At 44.5% G+C, this 13,378-nt stretch overlaps 1 protein-coding gene across 1 annotated transcript; it reads left to right on the forward strand.

Annotated features, from left to right (window-relative positions):
* The first annotated feature begins 1,420 nt into the window (after nt 1-1,420).
* On the forward strand, nt 1,421-13,132 carry NPM1 (nucleophosmin 1). Its single transcript, XM_041470319.1, has 11 exons — nt 1,421-1,554; nt 2,261-2,340; nt 4,986-5,105; nt 5,865-5,958; nt 6,685-6,791; nt 7,273-7,334; nt 7,776-7,830; nt 8,790-8,879; nt 9,746-9,847; nt 11,749-11,823; nt 12,792-13,132. Exons 1-11 carry the CDS (start codon nt 1,491-1,493, stop codon nt 12,828-12,830), a joined length of 888 nt encoding a protein of 295 aa, XP_041326253.1. The 5' UTR covers nt 1,421-1,490; the 3' UTR covers nt 12,831-13,132.
* Nucleotides 13,133-13,378: the final 246 nt, after the last annotated feature.

The raw sequence follows: 13,378 nt of genomic DNA on the forward strand, positions 1-13,378 counted from the left end.
TAAGAAATTAACCAAACAAATGTTAGAAAATGAAATAAACACTGTTTGTTCTCTGGTTCCTTGTGAGACTTAAAGGGGAGTAAATCACAGAATCACAGAATATCCATCCTCACTCGTATGCTAAGCTGCGCTTCTATTTATTTCTGTACCTTGTTTTCACACACAATTTAACTATTACTGAATTTTAGTCAGCCTGTGGCAACCCACCTGAAACACCTCAGTGGACGATCTGCTCTAATGTTAAGGGGATGGCAGGGGATCATATCCTGACGAAGCCCCGTGTATCCTGTGGAACTGCATTTGCTGTTTGCAAAGGGGCCAGCTTCATGGAAGAGTGAGCAAGGGGAATCTTTGACAGGATAAGTTTTATTTTCTCATTGTGTCAGTTATTCTTCACCTCAGTTTGTCTCATTTTCAGCAACATAATTTAATGTTGTTCCTTATGAAAGTGAATGAAGGTGACACGACTACAAGTTACACATTTCAAATCAGTGGAGAGATAAGAGCACCAAGAGCCTATATACTTTTATTTTTGCAGAGTAAGTGTTCAGGTAAGTGTGAGATTGGCACACAAGGGACCTGACTGGCACACATCAGCCCCAGGACACAATGGCCCGGAATGTATGGACGGTGAGCCCAGGCCAGGGCCACTGATGGGCTCCCACCTTTGAGGCAAACAAGTCTTTCCAGGACTGGTAGCTCTACGTATAAAATTACCCTGTGACTTTAAGCTTTGTTGTCACAGATTTCCCCGTGTGGTAACTCACATTAAAAAGTGGTTTGCTCCCATCACATGCCAGCTAAAAAGGAGGTTCCCACAGTGTTGTTGTCCCTGGCCATCAGAGCCAGTGGCACAGGGAGCAATAGCTCGGGATGGGAGCTGATCCTAACACGTAATGCACAGGAAGGGAGCTGCTTTCGTTCATTTATTTTAGTCAAAGATGACAGCAGCAACCAGCTCCCGTCACAGAGCCGTTCCACTGCAGTACGGCCGGCAAAACCGCTCGGGCTGGTGCGGCCGCAAGCCCTGTGCCAGGCCCGGGGGGCTGTGGCCGCGCCCCCCATCGCCGTCCCCACGTGCTGCGCGGCCGTGGAGCGGAACGCGGCCATCCCCACTCACGGCTCTGCCCCACGCGAGGCGGCCGTGGAGCGGAACGCGGCCATCCCCACTCACGCTCTGCCCCACGCGAGGCGGCCGTGGAGCGGAGGCTGCGATTCCCGCGCTCCCGGGGCGCCCTCAGCGCCATCGGCCCCTCACTCGGCCCCGGCCCCGGCCCCGCGACGCCCCCTGGCGGCCCGCCCGGCCCCGCGCGCTACCACCGCCAAGCTGCGCGCGTGCGCAGGGGCGGCGCGGGGGACAGAGGGACGGGCCCGGCGAGAGCTCTCGCGAGAACACGAGGCTATATCAGCGAGTGGGCGGGCACGGGGCTTCCTTTAGTGCGCGTCCGCCCGCAGCGCCGTAGCCTCGGTCAGTCGTACCCAGCCCCGCGATGGAGGACTGCGCCATGGACATGGAGAGCATGGGCCCCCTGCGCCCGCAGACTTTTCTCTTCGGTAACGCTCGCCGCGCCCGCGGCCACGCTCTCTCGGGGCCCGCTGGCCCCGTCGCCCCCGCAGGCCCCGGGGCCGAGCGCCGTGCGGGTGCCGTGCGGGGCCGCGGCCTGTGCCGGCCGAGCGCCGCCCCTCCGCGCTCGGGGAAGGGAAGGGGGGGCTCGGTCAGGGCCGGGGGCGCGCAGCGGCCATTCCCGCGCGATCCCCACGTGGCGCGCGGCCCGCACGTGGCGGGGCCCGTCCCGCTTTGTTCCGCGCTTTGTTCCCGTCGTCTCCCGCCGTTCCTAAGGACGCGGCGCGCCGGCAGTACCCGCGGAGCACATGGCAGCGCGGTCGGAGGCGGAGCACGTGGAGCGCCGCGGTCGCGCGCGCCTTGCAGCCCATCGCCCCGGGGCACGCCCGGCCGCCCACGGCGGGCTGTAACGGAGGTTTCATCGCCCCGGGTACCGCGGCGGACGCTGGGCGGGGATGGTCTTTGAAGCTGGTGGGCTCGAACGGGCCGTGCGGGGAGCTGCGTGGTCGACAGCAGGCCGCGCGCTCGCCTGGGGTTTTCATCACCCCACGTGTTCCGCTCCGTGCGTGCCCGGAGTGAGCCGCTAGTTCCCTGCAAGTACGAGACCTGGGAGCAGCAAGCTGCCAAATAACTGGTTAGCAAACCCTTGCGTCTTAAGTAAAGCAGCAGGCTTATAATTAAATTGTTTTCTTACAGGCTGCGAGCTTAAAGCGGATAAGGAGTTTCAGTTTAAAGTAGATGATGAAGAAAATGAACATCAGTTGTCTCTGAGAACGGCAAGTAGTGTTTAGCTTTTACACTTAATATTTTAAATGTAGTGGTGTGCTGTGATGGTGAGTTTTTTACTGTGTCATTTATTTCTCCAGTCATAGTTCAGGTGATAATTGTTATGTAAATCTGTTAAAAATAACAGTCTCTTACTGGCAGTGGAGCGTATTCTGTAATTGCAGATATTTTCTGTATTGTAAACGTTTCTCTACTGATGTTTCATTGTGGACAGCAAACAAATGCAAGGCTGGAAAATGTTGGGTTAATAAATATATGCTAAACGGAATTAAATGCTAGACTATACACTGAGGCATCACTAAGGGAAATAGTGCAGGTACTACTGGAGCAGAGGGGGAAGGGTAGATTTGGGAGTCATACATAGGCACACTCTTGTAGACTACTGAAAACTGGATGTTGAAAACCATTTCATTGTGTTCCCAAACATAATTCGAGTTTGTTGTCTTTCCCAGAAGCAGATAAGTTAAATCCAAACAAGAGAGCAGAAGGTTTATGTTTTGATTTATTGTCCTTGGTTTGCCCTCTCCAACGATGTAACTGGGAAACCCCATCTTTCATTCAGATAATTTATCTAACAGGTTCCTAGGGAGTTCTTGGAGCTTTCTGGTGCCACACAAGTCAGACACAAAATTTCAGGGCTTTTGTTTTGGGTAGCAAAACAATAATGTGCCCATCTTAACAGATAAGAAATTAAAGAGTTGTAGCATCTTTATGGCGTATTGCTGTGTTTATTTAAATGCAAGGAAATGCTTTGATACTTGGAAGCAAGAGAGTCTTAAAATTGTGGACTAATTCCTACAGGAGAATTGCTTCCTGGAGGTCACTTGCATAATAAGTATCTCCAAACACTTAATGGTGTTACTTAAAACACTTCTGTTAGTCATGTGAATCATGTGTTTTCCATCCTCGTATATTATGAAAACTACAGCCTGGATTTGACAATTAGTAATTTGTTCTTAATTACAATTCCTTTTGATGGAAGAGTGTAGCAATGTGTAGGGCAAGTCCACATGCAGATCTCTTGTATCTGAATGTTTGTAATGCCGATAAAATGAGTCATACTTAAATTGTATTGTTTTACTCAAAAGTTCCTTTTCTATTTTCAAAATTAACTGTATCCTCTCTTCTGATTTTGTACACTAAGGGATGAAGCAGATCAATCCACATCACTGCTTTGTTGTTAGGCTTGTGGGGGGAGTGAAGTCTTATGTCAGTAATCTCTTTTCATAGAATAAAAAGAGAGGATGCACAGGAGAAATAGGATTAAAATACCAAAGGACAAACTAGGAAATGTTTAAAAGACTTGAAGAGCTGGAAGGTCTGGGACATGGTGGGAACAAAAAAGAAAGTGTGGTGGTGGACTAGGCCTTGAGGTACAGCAAGATGGGGAGAAAAGGGGGTAAGACGGAAAAGAGGAGGATAGATGCAGGAGGTGAAAGTGCCATGGGTTTCTGTAAATGTCTTGCTAATGGCAGGTAAGAACAGGGATGGTCACTGCTTCGTGACCTATTCAGTGCACGGTCCTTCAATGTAGAAATTAAAGCATATGCATGGATGCTTGCCAAACATGAGAAATAAATGAAAAGTGCTATAGTATTGAACTGGGCCAAATGACAGGAGATGCTCTAAAATTTTTGTCCCACTAGCTGAGCAATTTGGTGTTGACAACACATTTGAGAGGCAAGATCAGAGCTGCAATTTCACTTGCTAATAACAAGATTTGCCAGAAGTAGTGAATCCTATGTTCCATTTTGCAGCATTCAGTCTGATACATCTTAAGTGTGGACCATTACAGCCTCATTAAAGCTCAGCTCTTGAGGAATGGAAACTTCTGTGCCTCTGCCTGAAGTGTTCACACCCAGATCTCCTGTGGGGGTTGGAGAGCTTTCTTTGTTTGGGGTTTAGGGAAGGAAGCACAAAGCCTTGTGCAATGCTGTTGGGAATAGTTGTAGTAGGAAGGATTTGTGGTCTTCACATCTTCTGCATGTAGTCATGTCTGAGAGGCCCAAGGTTCAGTGAACTGGAATTTCAGGCCTGACTGCTGTCTGTCACTCACTTGTTTCCTTGCAGCTATGAGTTTTGCCTCTTCAGAAAGTGCCAGACTCATACTCATCCAGTAAGGGATACAGGCACTTCAGTTTAGAAATGCCTTGGGACAGCAGTTCCCAGCCCATGGTGAATTACAGCAAAAGGTGTGTGCATAAATTACAGTATTCAACTAAGCTGCTTTTACACCTCAGTCCTCAGTGAATGTCAAGTAAGCAAATGATGCACAGTGTGGTAAAGGGAAGCAGTTGGCAGATAAAATGTGGTAGGAGGGGGAAAGCTATCAGTATAGGAGATGATGTGTTTATACTTCTCTCCTTGGACCACTGAACTTGCCATTGCCTCCTTTTGGTGCAGTGATCCATCAGCAAGTGACCTGATTTCACTGTCATCAGAACATGCCTGGAGGTGCCCCTTGGAAGTTTCAGTGTTATGGAGAAAAGGTGTCAGCTTGGGATGGAGTCTGATGGAATCATTTGTTGTCAGAAATGCAAATTTCAGTATTAATTGATGCAGAACAGTGAATGGAGTTTGGAGGATTTTAAAGTATTTGGGATGCTCAGACTGTGTCCTGTTCTTGACTTCACAGGTTACTTTAGGAGCTGGAGCCAAAGATGAATTACACATTGTAGAAGCAGAAGCACTGGACTATGAAGGCAACCCTACTAAAGTAGTACTGGCATCTCTGAAAATGTCAGTGCAGCCTACAGTAAGTGCAGAAACTTAGAGAACATACTGTAAATTTGGTCTCTAGTGAGAAAAAAGGTATAAATGGCTTGGGTCAACTGAACTTCAGTGAAACTGAACAGTGTGTTCAGAGAAGTGTCTGTTTTATTAGATGTAGTAAATACATCTTTTTTTGTGCCTGGTAGAGTACTTGAGTCATGTGGAGGTAACGGACTTGTGCAAATTACACATTCTTTTAAGCGATAGTAATTATTCATGGCATCTGTATATAGACAGGTCTAGGCATATGCAAGCAGATGCATCTTTAGTTGCATTTCTTTAAACCTGGGATGGAAACAATTCGTTTTTTCTGCAGGTCCCAAGCTCTAATGCCTCCCTGAAGATGATTGCTACTCTGAATGTTGTCATTTCTGCTATCTGGAATGTAGTTTGACTCAGTTGCTGATATTGTACCAGTAGAACTACACAGTGCTAGGGCAGGTGGGATGGATTATGTTCAAATCAACATTGCTGCCAAGTGGAATAGAAACAAATGTGTATTGGTCTAGCCTTGGTGTGCTTCAACTGGGATAAGCAACGAGTGTAGTGTAAACCAGTGTGTGTGGCTTATTGACACTGAGTTGACCCTGTAACACTTGCAGAGTACTGTATTGAAAGTGAACTTGGAGTAACTGTTAGCCATGGACTCTCCAGCTGTTGATGCTTGTTTCCACTGGGGTGGTGTCTGTTGAGTACACTTTGCCTGGAATATTTGACTGAATACCAATGCTTTTTCTCACAGGTTTCATTGGGTGGCTTTGAGATCACGCCACCAGTGGTGTTGAGGTTGAAATGCGGTTCGGGGCCTGTTTATGTCAGTGGTCAGCACCTCGTAGGTATGTATGGCTGGTCACTGCTGTGTCCTGGCAGCTGGCAGCACCAGCAGAACTTAAAGACTTGCAGCTGGTGCTGCAGGCAGTGCTTTTGCTGGTACTGACCCTCTGAATCTTAAAGGCACATCCTCGGCATGAAGTGGCTGTAGGGCAGAAGTTGAGAGGAGTGCTTGCATGCCTTTGCTTGCCACTTGGTTTGTATGGATAAAGGGGCATTTGTCAGCCTTGCAATTTCAGTTCTGATTTCTTCCCTTAGAAGTGGGTGTTGGTGTCCCACTGTATGCTTTCTGCTTATTAGCTGAGTGTGAGAAGACTGCCCATGAAATAGTTTTGGTTTTTCACTAAACAAACCCAGGACTAGTCTTCTCCTTTAAGAAATTGTCTTTGATCTTTCTCTGCTAGTTGTCAAATGTGTCTCCTTAGGAATGATGAAAATGTTATTTTTGACTTTCTGTTGTCTGTTGTGTGTGAAGAGTGTTCCCACCAGTGTGTGGGGTGGTAGTCCGCCTGGTTTGGGTTTCCCTGTAGGAAATTTATTTGCTTCAGTCAGCTGAAAAACCTCCTAGTCAGTGGTTAGGTCACTAGTGGGAAGCTTCTTGCTATCAATTCAGTACCTCAGCCAGACCAAACCTACTCAGTTGTGGGTGGTGCTCTTTGTTTCTTACTAGCAGTCTTGCTTGATGTTGTTAAATGAGGTGAGATTTTTATGCTTTGCCTTTGCTTTATCAGCATTAGAAGAAGAACCAGAATCAGATGATGAGGAGGAAGATGATACAAAAATTGTTAATGCTTCAACAAAGAGACCAGCAAGTGGAGGAGGAGCTAAAACACCACAGGTATATGGACTTTCAGTCACGTTGTTCACAGCATTTTCTTCTAGTTTGGTATTAGTGCTGCCTCTAGGAGGAAGCAGTTAGATGCCTTGCTATTATGAGTGGGAAAGGGATTATTTTGTACTAAATTACAGAAGTTGTAACAAAGTACAGAAGGTCCCCAAAATTTTGCTGAAGGGTAGATATAATGGCTACTTTTGGGGAAATTTTTCTCCTGCAGTAACTGCAGGTTCTGGTATAAACATCAGTGTACTGCTAGAGTTTAAGTGCTGATTAAAGCGCTGGACTACAGAGGAAAGATTCATAGGCTCAGAGCATATGTCATGAACTTGTCAGTAGCTTTGGTCTTGGCAGCTGTAACTTCCTGGGTTTAGCTAAATTGATGGAAAGTAGCCTTGTACTTAAGCCACAGCTGTTATGTATGGCCACTGCTCTTTATTACCAAAGAATTGTATCAACGCCTAACAGACTTTCTTTCTTAAAGAAAAAACCAAAATTAGCAGAAGATGATGAGGATGGTGATGAAGATGAGGATGACGATGATGAGTATGTATTGCTGTTTTGATAATGTATTTTAAAATACAGGGCTAACTTTCAGAACATGAATTTTATGGCATAACTCGATGCTAGGTGAAAAAGCTGTATCTTGGCTAGGGAAAAGGCATCCTTGTCTTATTTATCTCTAAAATGCTATGTAAATTGATGTTCTTCAGATAAGTTGTACTGGGCTTCCTGTTACTTGTTAACTTCTAACAGTAGTAGTGGAAGTCCCTAGGATATATATCCCTTCAGTATTGAAGAGAAGGAAGTGGACTTCAGAGGTAGTGCTTGCCCTAGCACTTAGCCATGTGTTAAGGTATAAAGCAAACGTGGAAAGATTGCTTGCTTCCTTCATGAATAAAACATTTGGGGGGGGGCGGGAGGGGGGAAGATCAATTCCTAACGTGGATCTTGAATTATGGTGAGTGACTTCCTTTTTAATTGTAGTGATGAGGATGACTTAGAGGATGATGAGGAAGAAATTAAAGCACCAATAAAGAAAGTAAGTGGCTAATACTACAATAGTAATCAGGCAGGTCGTTCCTTAAATCAGTGAGTTTTATCACAGCTCTCTGGAATGTGCTAGGTTTAGCTCAGTCTGTGTGAAGAAATTGTAATAGGGTGGGAAAAAAATTCAGTGTGAATCCAGTCCATGTTTTGTTTCCTTGGCTGCAAAGGGGTGACTGGGTTTTACCGGCACAGTGATGCAGCTGTCAGACTGGTGTGGGCCTGGATGGCTGTTGAGCAGCAAATGAAATCCTGCTCAAAGGGGGTTTTGCTTTGCAGTTCCAGTCCTGCATGCTGTGGAAAGGAGCTTTCAGCGACTTCAGATGCAAAAGGCTGTAAATGTGTGAGCCTCTGGAAGGGTTCAGTGCGGGCAGGGAAGTGCCGGGCGGTGCCGTTCCACGGCCCTCGAGGGCCATCTGGTGGTGCTGTAAATGCACAGCAGGGCAGCTGCACCGGGAGGAGGGGGAGGCATTTTCTTGTTCTCACACTTGTGTACTTCAGCTTAATTCTTATGTTCATACCTACTGTTTAAAAACATACTTAATGTTATACTTCACCGTGTGCTGGTCTGTTGCTACTGAATTGCCATAAGTGATAGTGCACAGTGGCCTGGTAAAGACAGTCTGAAACACAGATTCCTGCCATCTTATGTGATCTAGGGTGACTGAACAAAATGGTCCCTTGATTTATATGGGAATTTTAGACTCTATGTCTTAGATATGCGTGTGGTATCATGTGCCATGCACATCCCAGACAGTGTTTCTGGATGAAATGCCAAATGATGAGGTAATGGTTTGTTACAGAAAAAAGATAGCACTGAATGAGGTAACAGAGCTTGTTCTTGGATGTGTTACTGTGCTGCACCAAGAGGTTTTCCTTTGGGTTTCTGTAACATGCTATCTTGAGTTTACTTGCATTTCATTTGACGAATGAACTTGTGTGCTTGCTTTTCAGCCTGTTCGTGAGGTTGCAGGAAAAAATATGCAGAAAGCAAAGCAGAATGGAAAAGATTCTAAGCCATCCACACCAGCATCTAAATCAAAAGTGAGTGAAAACAACTGAGTAAAACAAAGGTGTATTCTGCTGGGGAAGCTAGTTTTCTTGCCTAACGGTAACTTCAAACAGCATACTAACATTCAAATTAGGTTTTTAGATCTTGATATGTAGCATTTTGAAGATACTGTTCACTGCTTCATGTTCTCTGTGAAACTCTTCAATGATCAGTATGTACCTACAACAGTCAGGATCTGAAATCAGACATACTGTCCCTTGGGAATACTGGTAATTCTTTGGTTTCAAACACTAAATCTATTGGTTTTGTGCAGCACCTGGTACAAGAGAGTGACTGCCTAGTGTGTTTCCACTGGAGAGCACTGGAGGCTGCTGCTGCCAAGGGGCTCTCATGACAATGACCCACTGCAGGACTGGCAGTTTCCTTGTTAGTGCTGTGTAATTGTGTCCTGATTCCTTGTGCAGCTTCTCCTTGCTGCATGTACTCAGACATGATGCCAGGAAGGTTCATACAGAAATGAGCATAGGATGCATGGCAGGACAGCATTTGAGAAGCACTGCACGTGTGTCTTTTAAAGCATGACGTAATCTGGCTGCAGATGCAGAGTAAACTCTGAATCACTAAATATTTTTGCTATTTTTGTTTTTATTTCTATTCAAAGAGCTGTGGAGGCACCTGCCCAGAAGCGTAAGACACCAACTATGCTAACTGTAATAACTCCAGATTTTAAAATTGTTACTTTTCATGCTTCTTAGGAGTGTGAGGGAAGCATAAATTGGGGTTTTGTGACTTTCTGAAAACTGTATGGACTATCAGTGTGATAGCTAATTGTATAAGATTTATCTTATATTCTCTTTAACTTTATGTGCAAGTTACTAATGAAGTGAATAATTTTCAGACTCCAGATTCCAAGAAGGATAAAACTTTAACTCCAAAAACACCAAAAGTCCCTCTGTCATTAGAGGAGATAAAAGCAAAAATGCAAGCATCTGTAGATAAGGTGAGTTTTTGGAAATGAGGTTTCTCAGCCTTACTTTTACACTTCTGCAGATAAGAAGAATTGGATGTTTCAGTAAATGGTTATGATGTTGCTGATTCCTGTGCTGATACTTTGAGCATGTGTTGATGTTGAAGCTCAGAGAAATGAAAGCATATTTGCAGAAAAAAGCCTCTACTCATGAGAAACAAAACCACTTTGTTTGTATTTCTCCAGTAGTGCTGATTAGCAGTTTGGTATTTCTTGGTGAACTGTCTCTGTTAAAATTTAAAAAAAACCCTTAGGTGGTATTTATTGTAAAGATGACTTAAATGTTGCATATACAGTTTGGGTTACTAAAGTAAAGTGGAGTGAGTTCCTTGCGTGGTTGGAATGCCTTGGTCTTGAAGCAGTATCCTGATGCTTGTAAGGCTCAGTAACTTCCAGAAGAGGGAGATAGGTGCTTGTGGTATGAGTTGATGCACTGCTGCAGACCTGAAAGCATTTGCTTTCTGGAGGGATCTGGGGTTGACTCTCCCTTCAGTGGATGCTTCACCCTTCTAAGGTGTCAGGGCAGTCACTTGCTCTGGTTGTTACCAGGTTTGACCAGCACTTGGTGGTCACACATGTCAGTAGTGTGCAGCTAGCAGCTTAGCAGCTATTTAGGTATAAAATAGAAAATCCACTTGTAGGCTGTTTGGGTGTAGCAGGTGATTCTTTACCTCCTGAGCCAGGGTTGAAGTGCATGTGCCAGCAAGGGCTGTGTTCTGAGTATTCCTGTACTCAGAGCAGATGGGAGTGAATGCCTGGCTGTGGCTGCACTTGGCTGGCTCAGAAGGGCTGATGTGGTTGCTAGGAAGCATTGCTGGTTTGCTGATGAGGTTTTTTAATTCAAAATAATACACTTTTTAACCCATGTAATGGCAAGCAAAGGTCACCTAAAGAATTAGGATCATCTTCTGCTTAGATCATTAGTGTTACGGGGGTTGCTTTGTTCCAGGAATGCAAAATGAGACCAGGAGTGTTTAAATACAGGGTGGATGCAGAATGAGCAATGACAGGCTGTGATGAGGATGGAAATGCAGAGCCCTGGACTGTGAGCCTGACGTGATGCATGGGCCCATCCTGGTGGGTCACAACCCCTGGATGCTGCTGTGGTGTTAGGAATGACTCAGAGCAGCTGTGATGAGTGGTACTTCTGCAGTGTGAGCACAAGTGGCTGAGCTGCTCACAGTAGATATGTGAGCAGACAGTAGACTTGTGCAGAGGGAAGCATGCAGAGCAGCTAACTGGCAAAAAGAGCTTTAAAATACATAATCTGGTGCTGCAGAGTGTTTCTACTGGGAAGTGCTGTCTAGCAGGGAGTAGCTAAGTGTGCTGTCCTAATGGACATGGGATATTTCAGCTGATTCACCTGAGAAATTGGAAAGTAGTTCTTTTGGGACATGTGGAAGGAATTCAGTGTCTCCTAAAATAGCATGCTGTATTATTTTCCCTGGAGATACTAGGAGACAAGATGATAAACCTGTATCTATGATTTATTAAAAGTTTAAAATCTACCTGTGAAGGCTGGTCTCAGGTTGTGTGTTGTAGTAAGAGTCCATAAATACAGAATTCATTCTAATTTATCTGAGTAGCATGGGACTGTTCACTGCAAACAATGATTTTAAGTGGTGAACACTGTTGTGATCTTCAGCATCAGCAAAGAATCTTGGACAGCAATTCGGAGTGTAGCCACTTCTGTCAGAAATACCTGGGCATGGTAGAAAAACAAACTTCCTAAAATGGTTTAAAGCAGACTAGTGTGGGAAGTTGCCAGGTGAGTTCAAACTCCATGTATTGCAAAGGGTTTTCAGCATCATAGGTTATTTCTTAAAAGCATTAAATGACCTGCAGACCCTAAAGCTTGTTTTTTTTCCAAATAGGGTACTACCCTTCCTAAGCTGGAGCCCAAATTTGCCAACTACGTTAAGAATTGCTTCAGGACGGAGGACCAGAAGGTAACAAAATTCATCAGAGCTTGATAAAGTCCAACAACTTTTATAACTTCAGGGATTCTTTTCCACTTCTTAATCTTTATGGGCTTTGGACTGTTTTAAAGGGTTGCAAACCACAAACAATACTTCAGGTTAAATATATGGGGATGGTTTTAAGGGTTTTAGTTGGCTGAGATGGGAAAGCTAGTATTTTATTACATTTTTCCAGCTTTTATATGGTTGGTAAATTGTCTCTTGCTTACTAAACCCACAGAATTTTCCTTTTGGCACCATATTGGCTAAGGAAATGAGCTGTGGTTTCCCTTGCTGCTGAATTTGGCCACCTCAGCCAGTCTGGTGTTTAGCCTTTTGTTGGGGAGGTGTCTGGGACAGCTGAGCTGTTTTGTGATGGAGATTATGGCATTCTTGCCTCCTTCTCTCCCAGAGTCAACAGAGCTCTTGAAAGAGCACAAGCCAGAAGGTGATATCAGGAAGCAAGTTTCTGAATTAGTTATTACTTAACACAGACTAATCTAAAAATGTGTCTTAGATTTCCCTGTCAAAATTCCATCAAGTCAGTTTTGCAGTGACAGAATTGCTTATGCTTTCCTGCTTCCCTTAATGGTTTGGTGTAAACTTGTCTGATGGACAAATTGATCTGTTCCTGAAGGAATATTGAAAAGCAGTCAGCCTCAGCTACTGGACCTGCTGTGGCAGTAGCCAGGGTAGTCAGAGTTCAGCCAGTATTTGCCTCACTCGTCCACACCCATCCTCTCACTCACCTTCACTGAATTCTTACTATTGTGACCTAGTGTGAATAATCTTCTAGCACAAGGACCCAATGTCATGCTTTCTCAACTTGATTTTCTCTGAAAGGAATGTACTTTTGTTATAATTTATTGTCAGTATTTTATGAAACAAGTGCTGATAGTAAGCTAAAAATAATTTTTAAAAATTTATTTCGATTTCTAACTTTCTGTGTGCACTTCCAGGTCATTCAAGCTCTCTGGCAGTGGAGACAGACTCTGTAAGAAAAGAAAACAGTTTAAACAGTTCGTTAAAATCTGCAGTCTTATTTCTGTAACCATTATTTGGCTGTTCTTTTTACAAATACTGAAAGAGCTTTCCCTCCTGTGTCTGATAAATGTCATCCAGATTACCTTGCCAAGAATGTGTTGTCCAAAATGCCTGTTTAGTTTTTAAAGACAGGACTCCACCCTCAGCTTCATTTTAAGTATGTATGGAATGTTTTGATAAGGCATGGTGGTGGTCAGACAAGTGGAAATGGTGGGGAGACTAAATGTATGTGAAAAAATAAAATTTAGTATTTTAATAAAGTACTATTGTTTCTTTTTTTTATGGATGAGGGGAATCTGCATACTGAATCCAGAGATAATTGGGCTTTAAAGTTCTCTGAGGAACTACCTTTGAGTATTTTAGCTGCTTCTCTTTAGCAAGTACACATAAACTATTGTGTGTTGTCAGCTTCAAAAGCAACTCCAGTTCCATGAGCTGTAGAGCTACTGAGCAGATGATTGGGAAGAAGACTGGAGTGGCAAGCAGGGCTTTATTCTTGTCT

Source organism: Pyrgilauda ruficollis, unplaced genomic scaffold (assembly GCF_017590135.1).
Source record: "Pyrgilauda ruficollis isolate IOZ18807 unplaced genomic scaffold, ASM1759013v1 scaffold105, whole genome shotgun sequence".
NCBI lineage: Eukaryota > Metazoa > Chordata > Aves > Passeriformes > Passeridae > Pyrgilauda > Pyrgilauda ruficollis.

What these genes read in the sequence shown, in the direction of transcription:
- NPM1 (XM_041470319.1), top strand. Translation starts at nt 1,491, where the DNA reads ATGGAGGACTGCGCCATGGACATGGAGAGCATGGGCCCCCTGCGCCCG. An exon ending in AAATGTCAGTGCAGCCTACA is followed by an intron (nt 5,106 to 5,864) that starts GTAAGTGCAGAA and finishes TTTTTCTCACAG; the next exon opens with GTTTCATTGGGTGGCTTTGA. An exon ending in CAGTGGTCAGCACCTCGTAG is followed by an intron (nt 5,959 to 6,684) that starts GTATGTATGGCT and finishes TTGCTTTATCAG; the next exon opens with CATTAGAAGAAGAACCAGAA.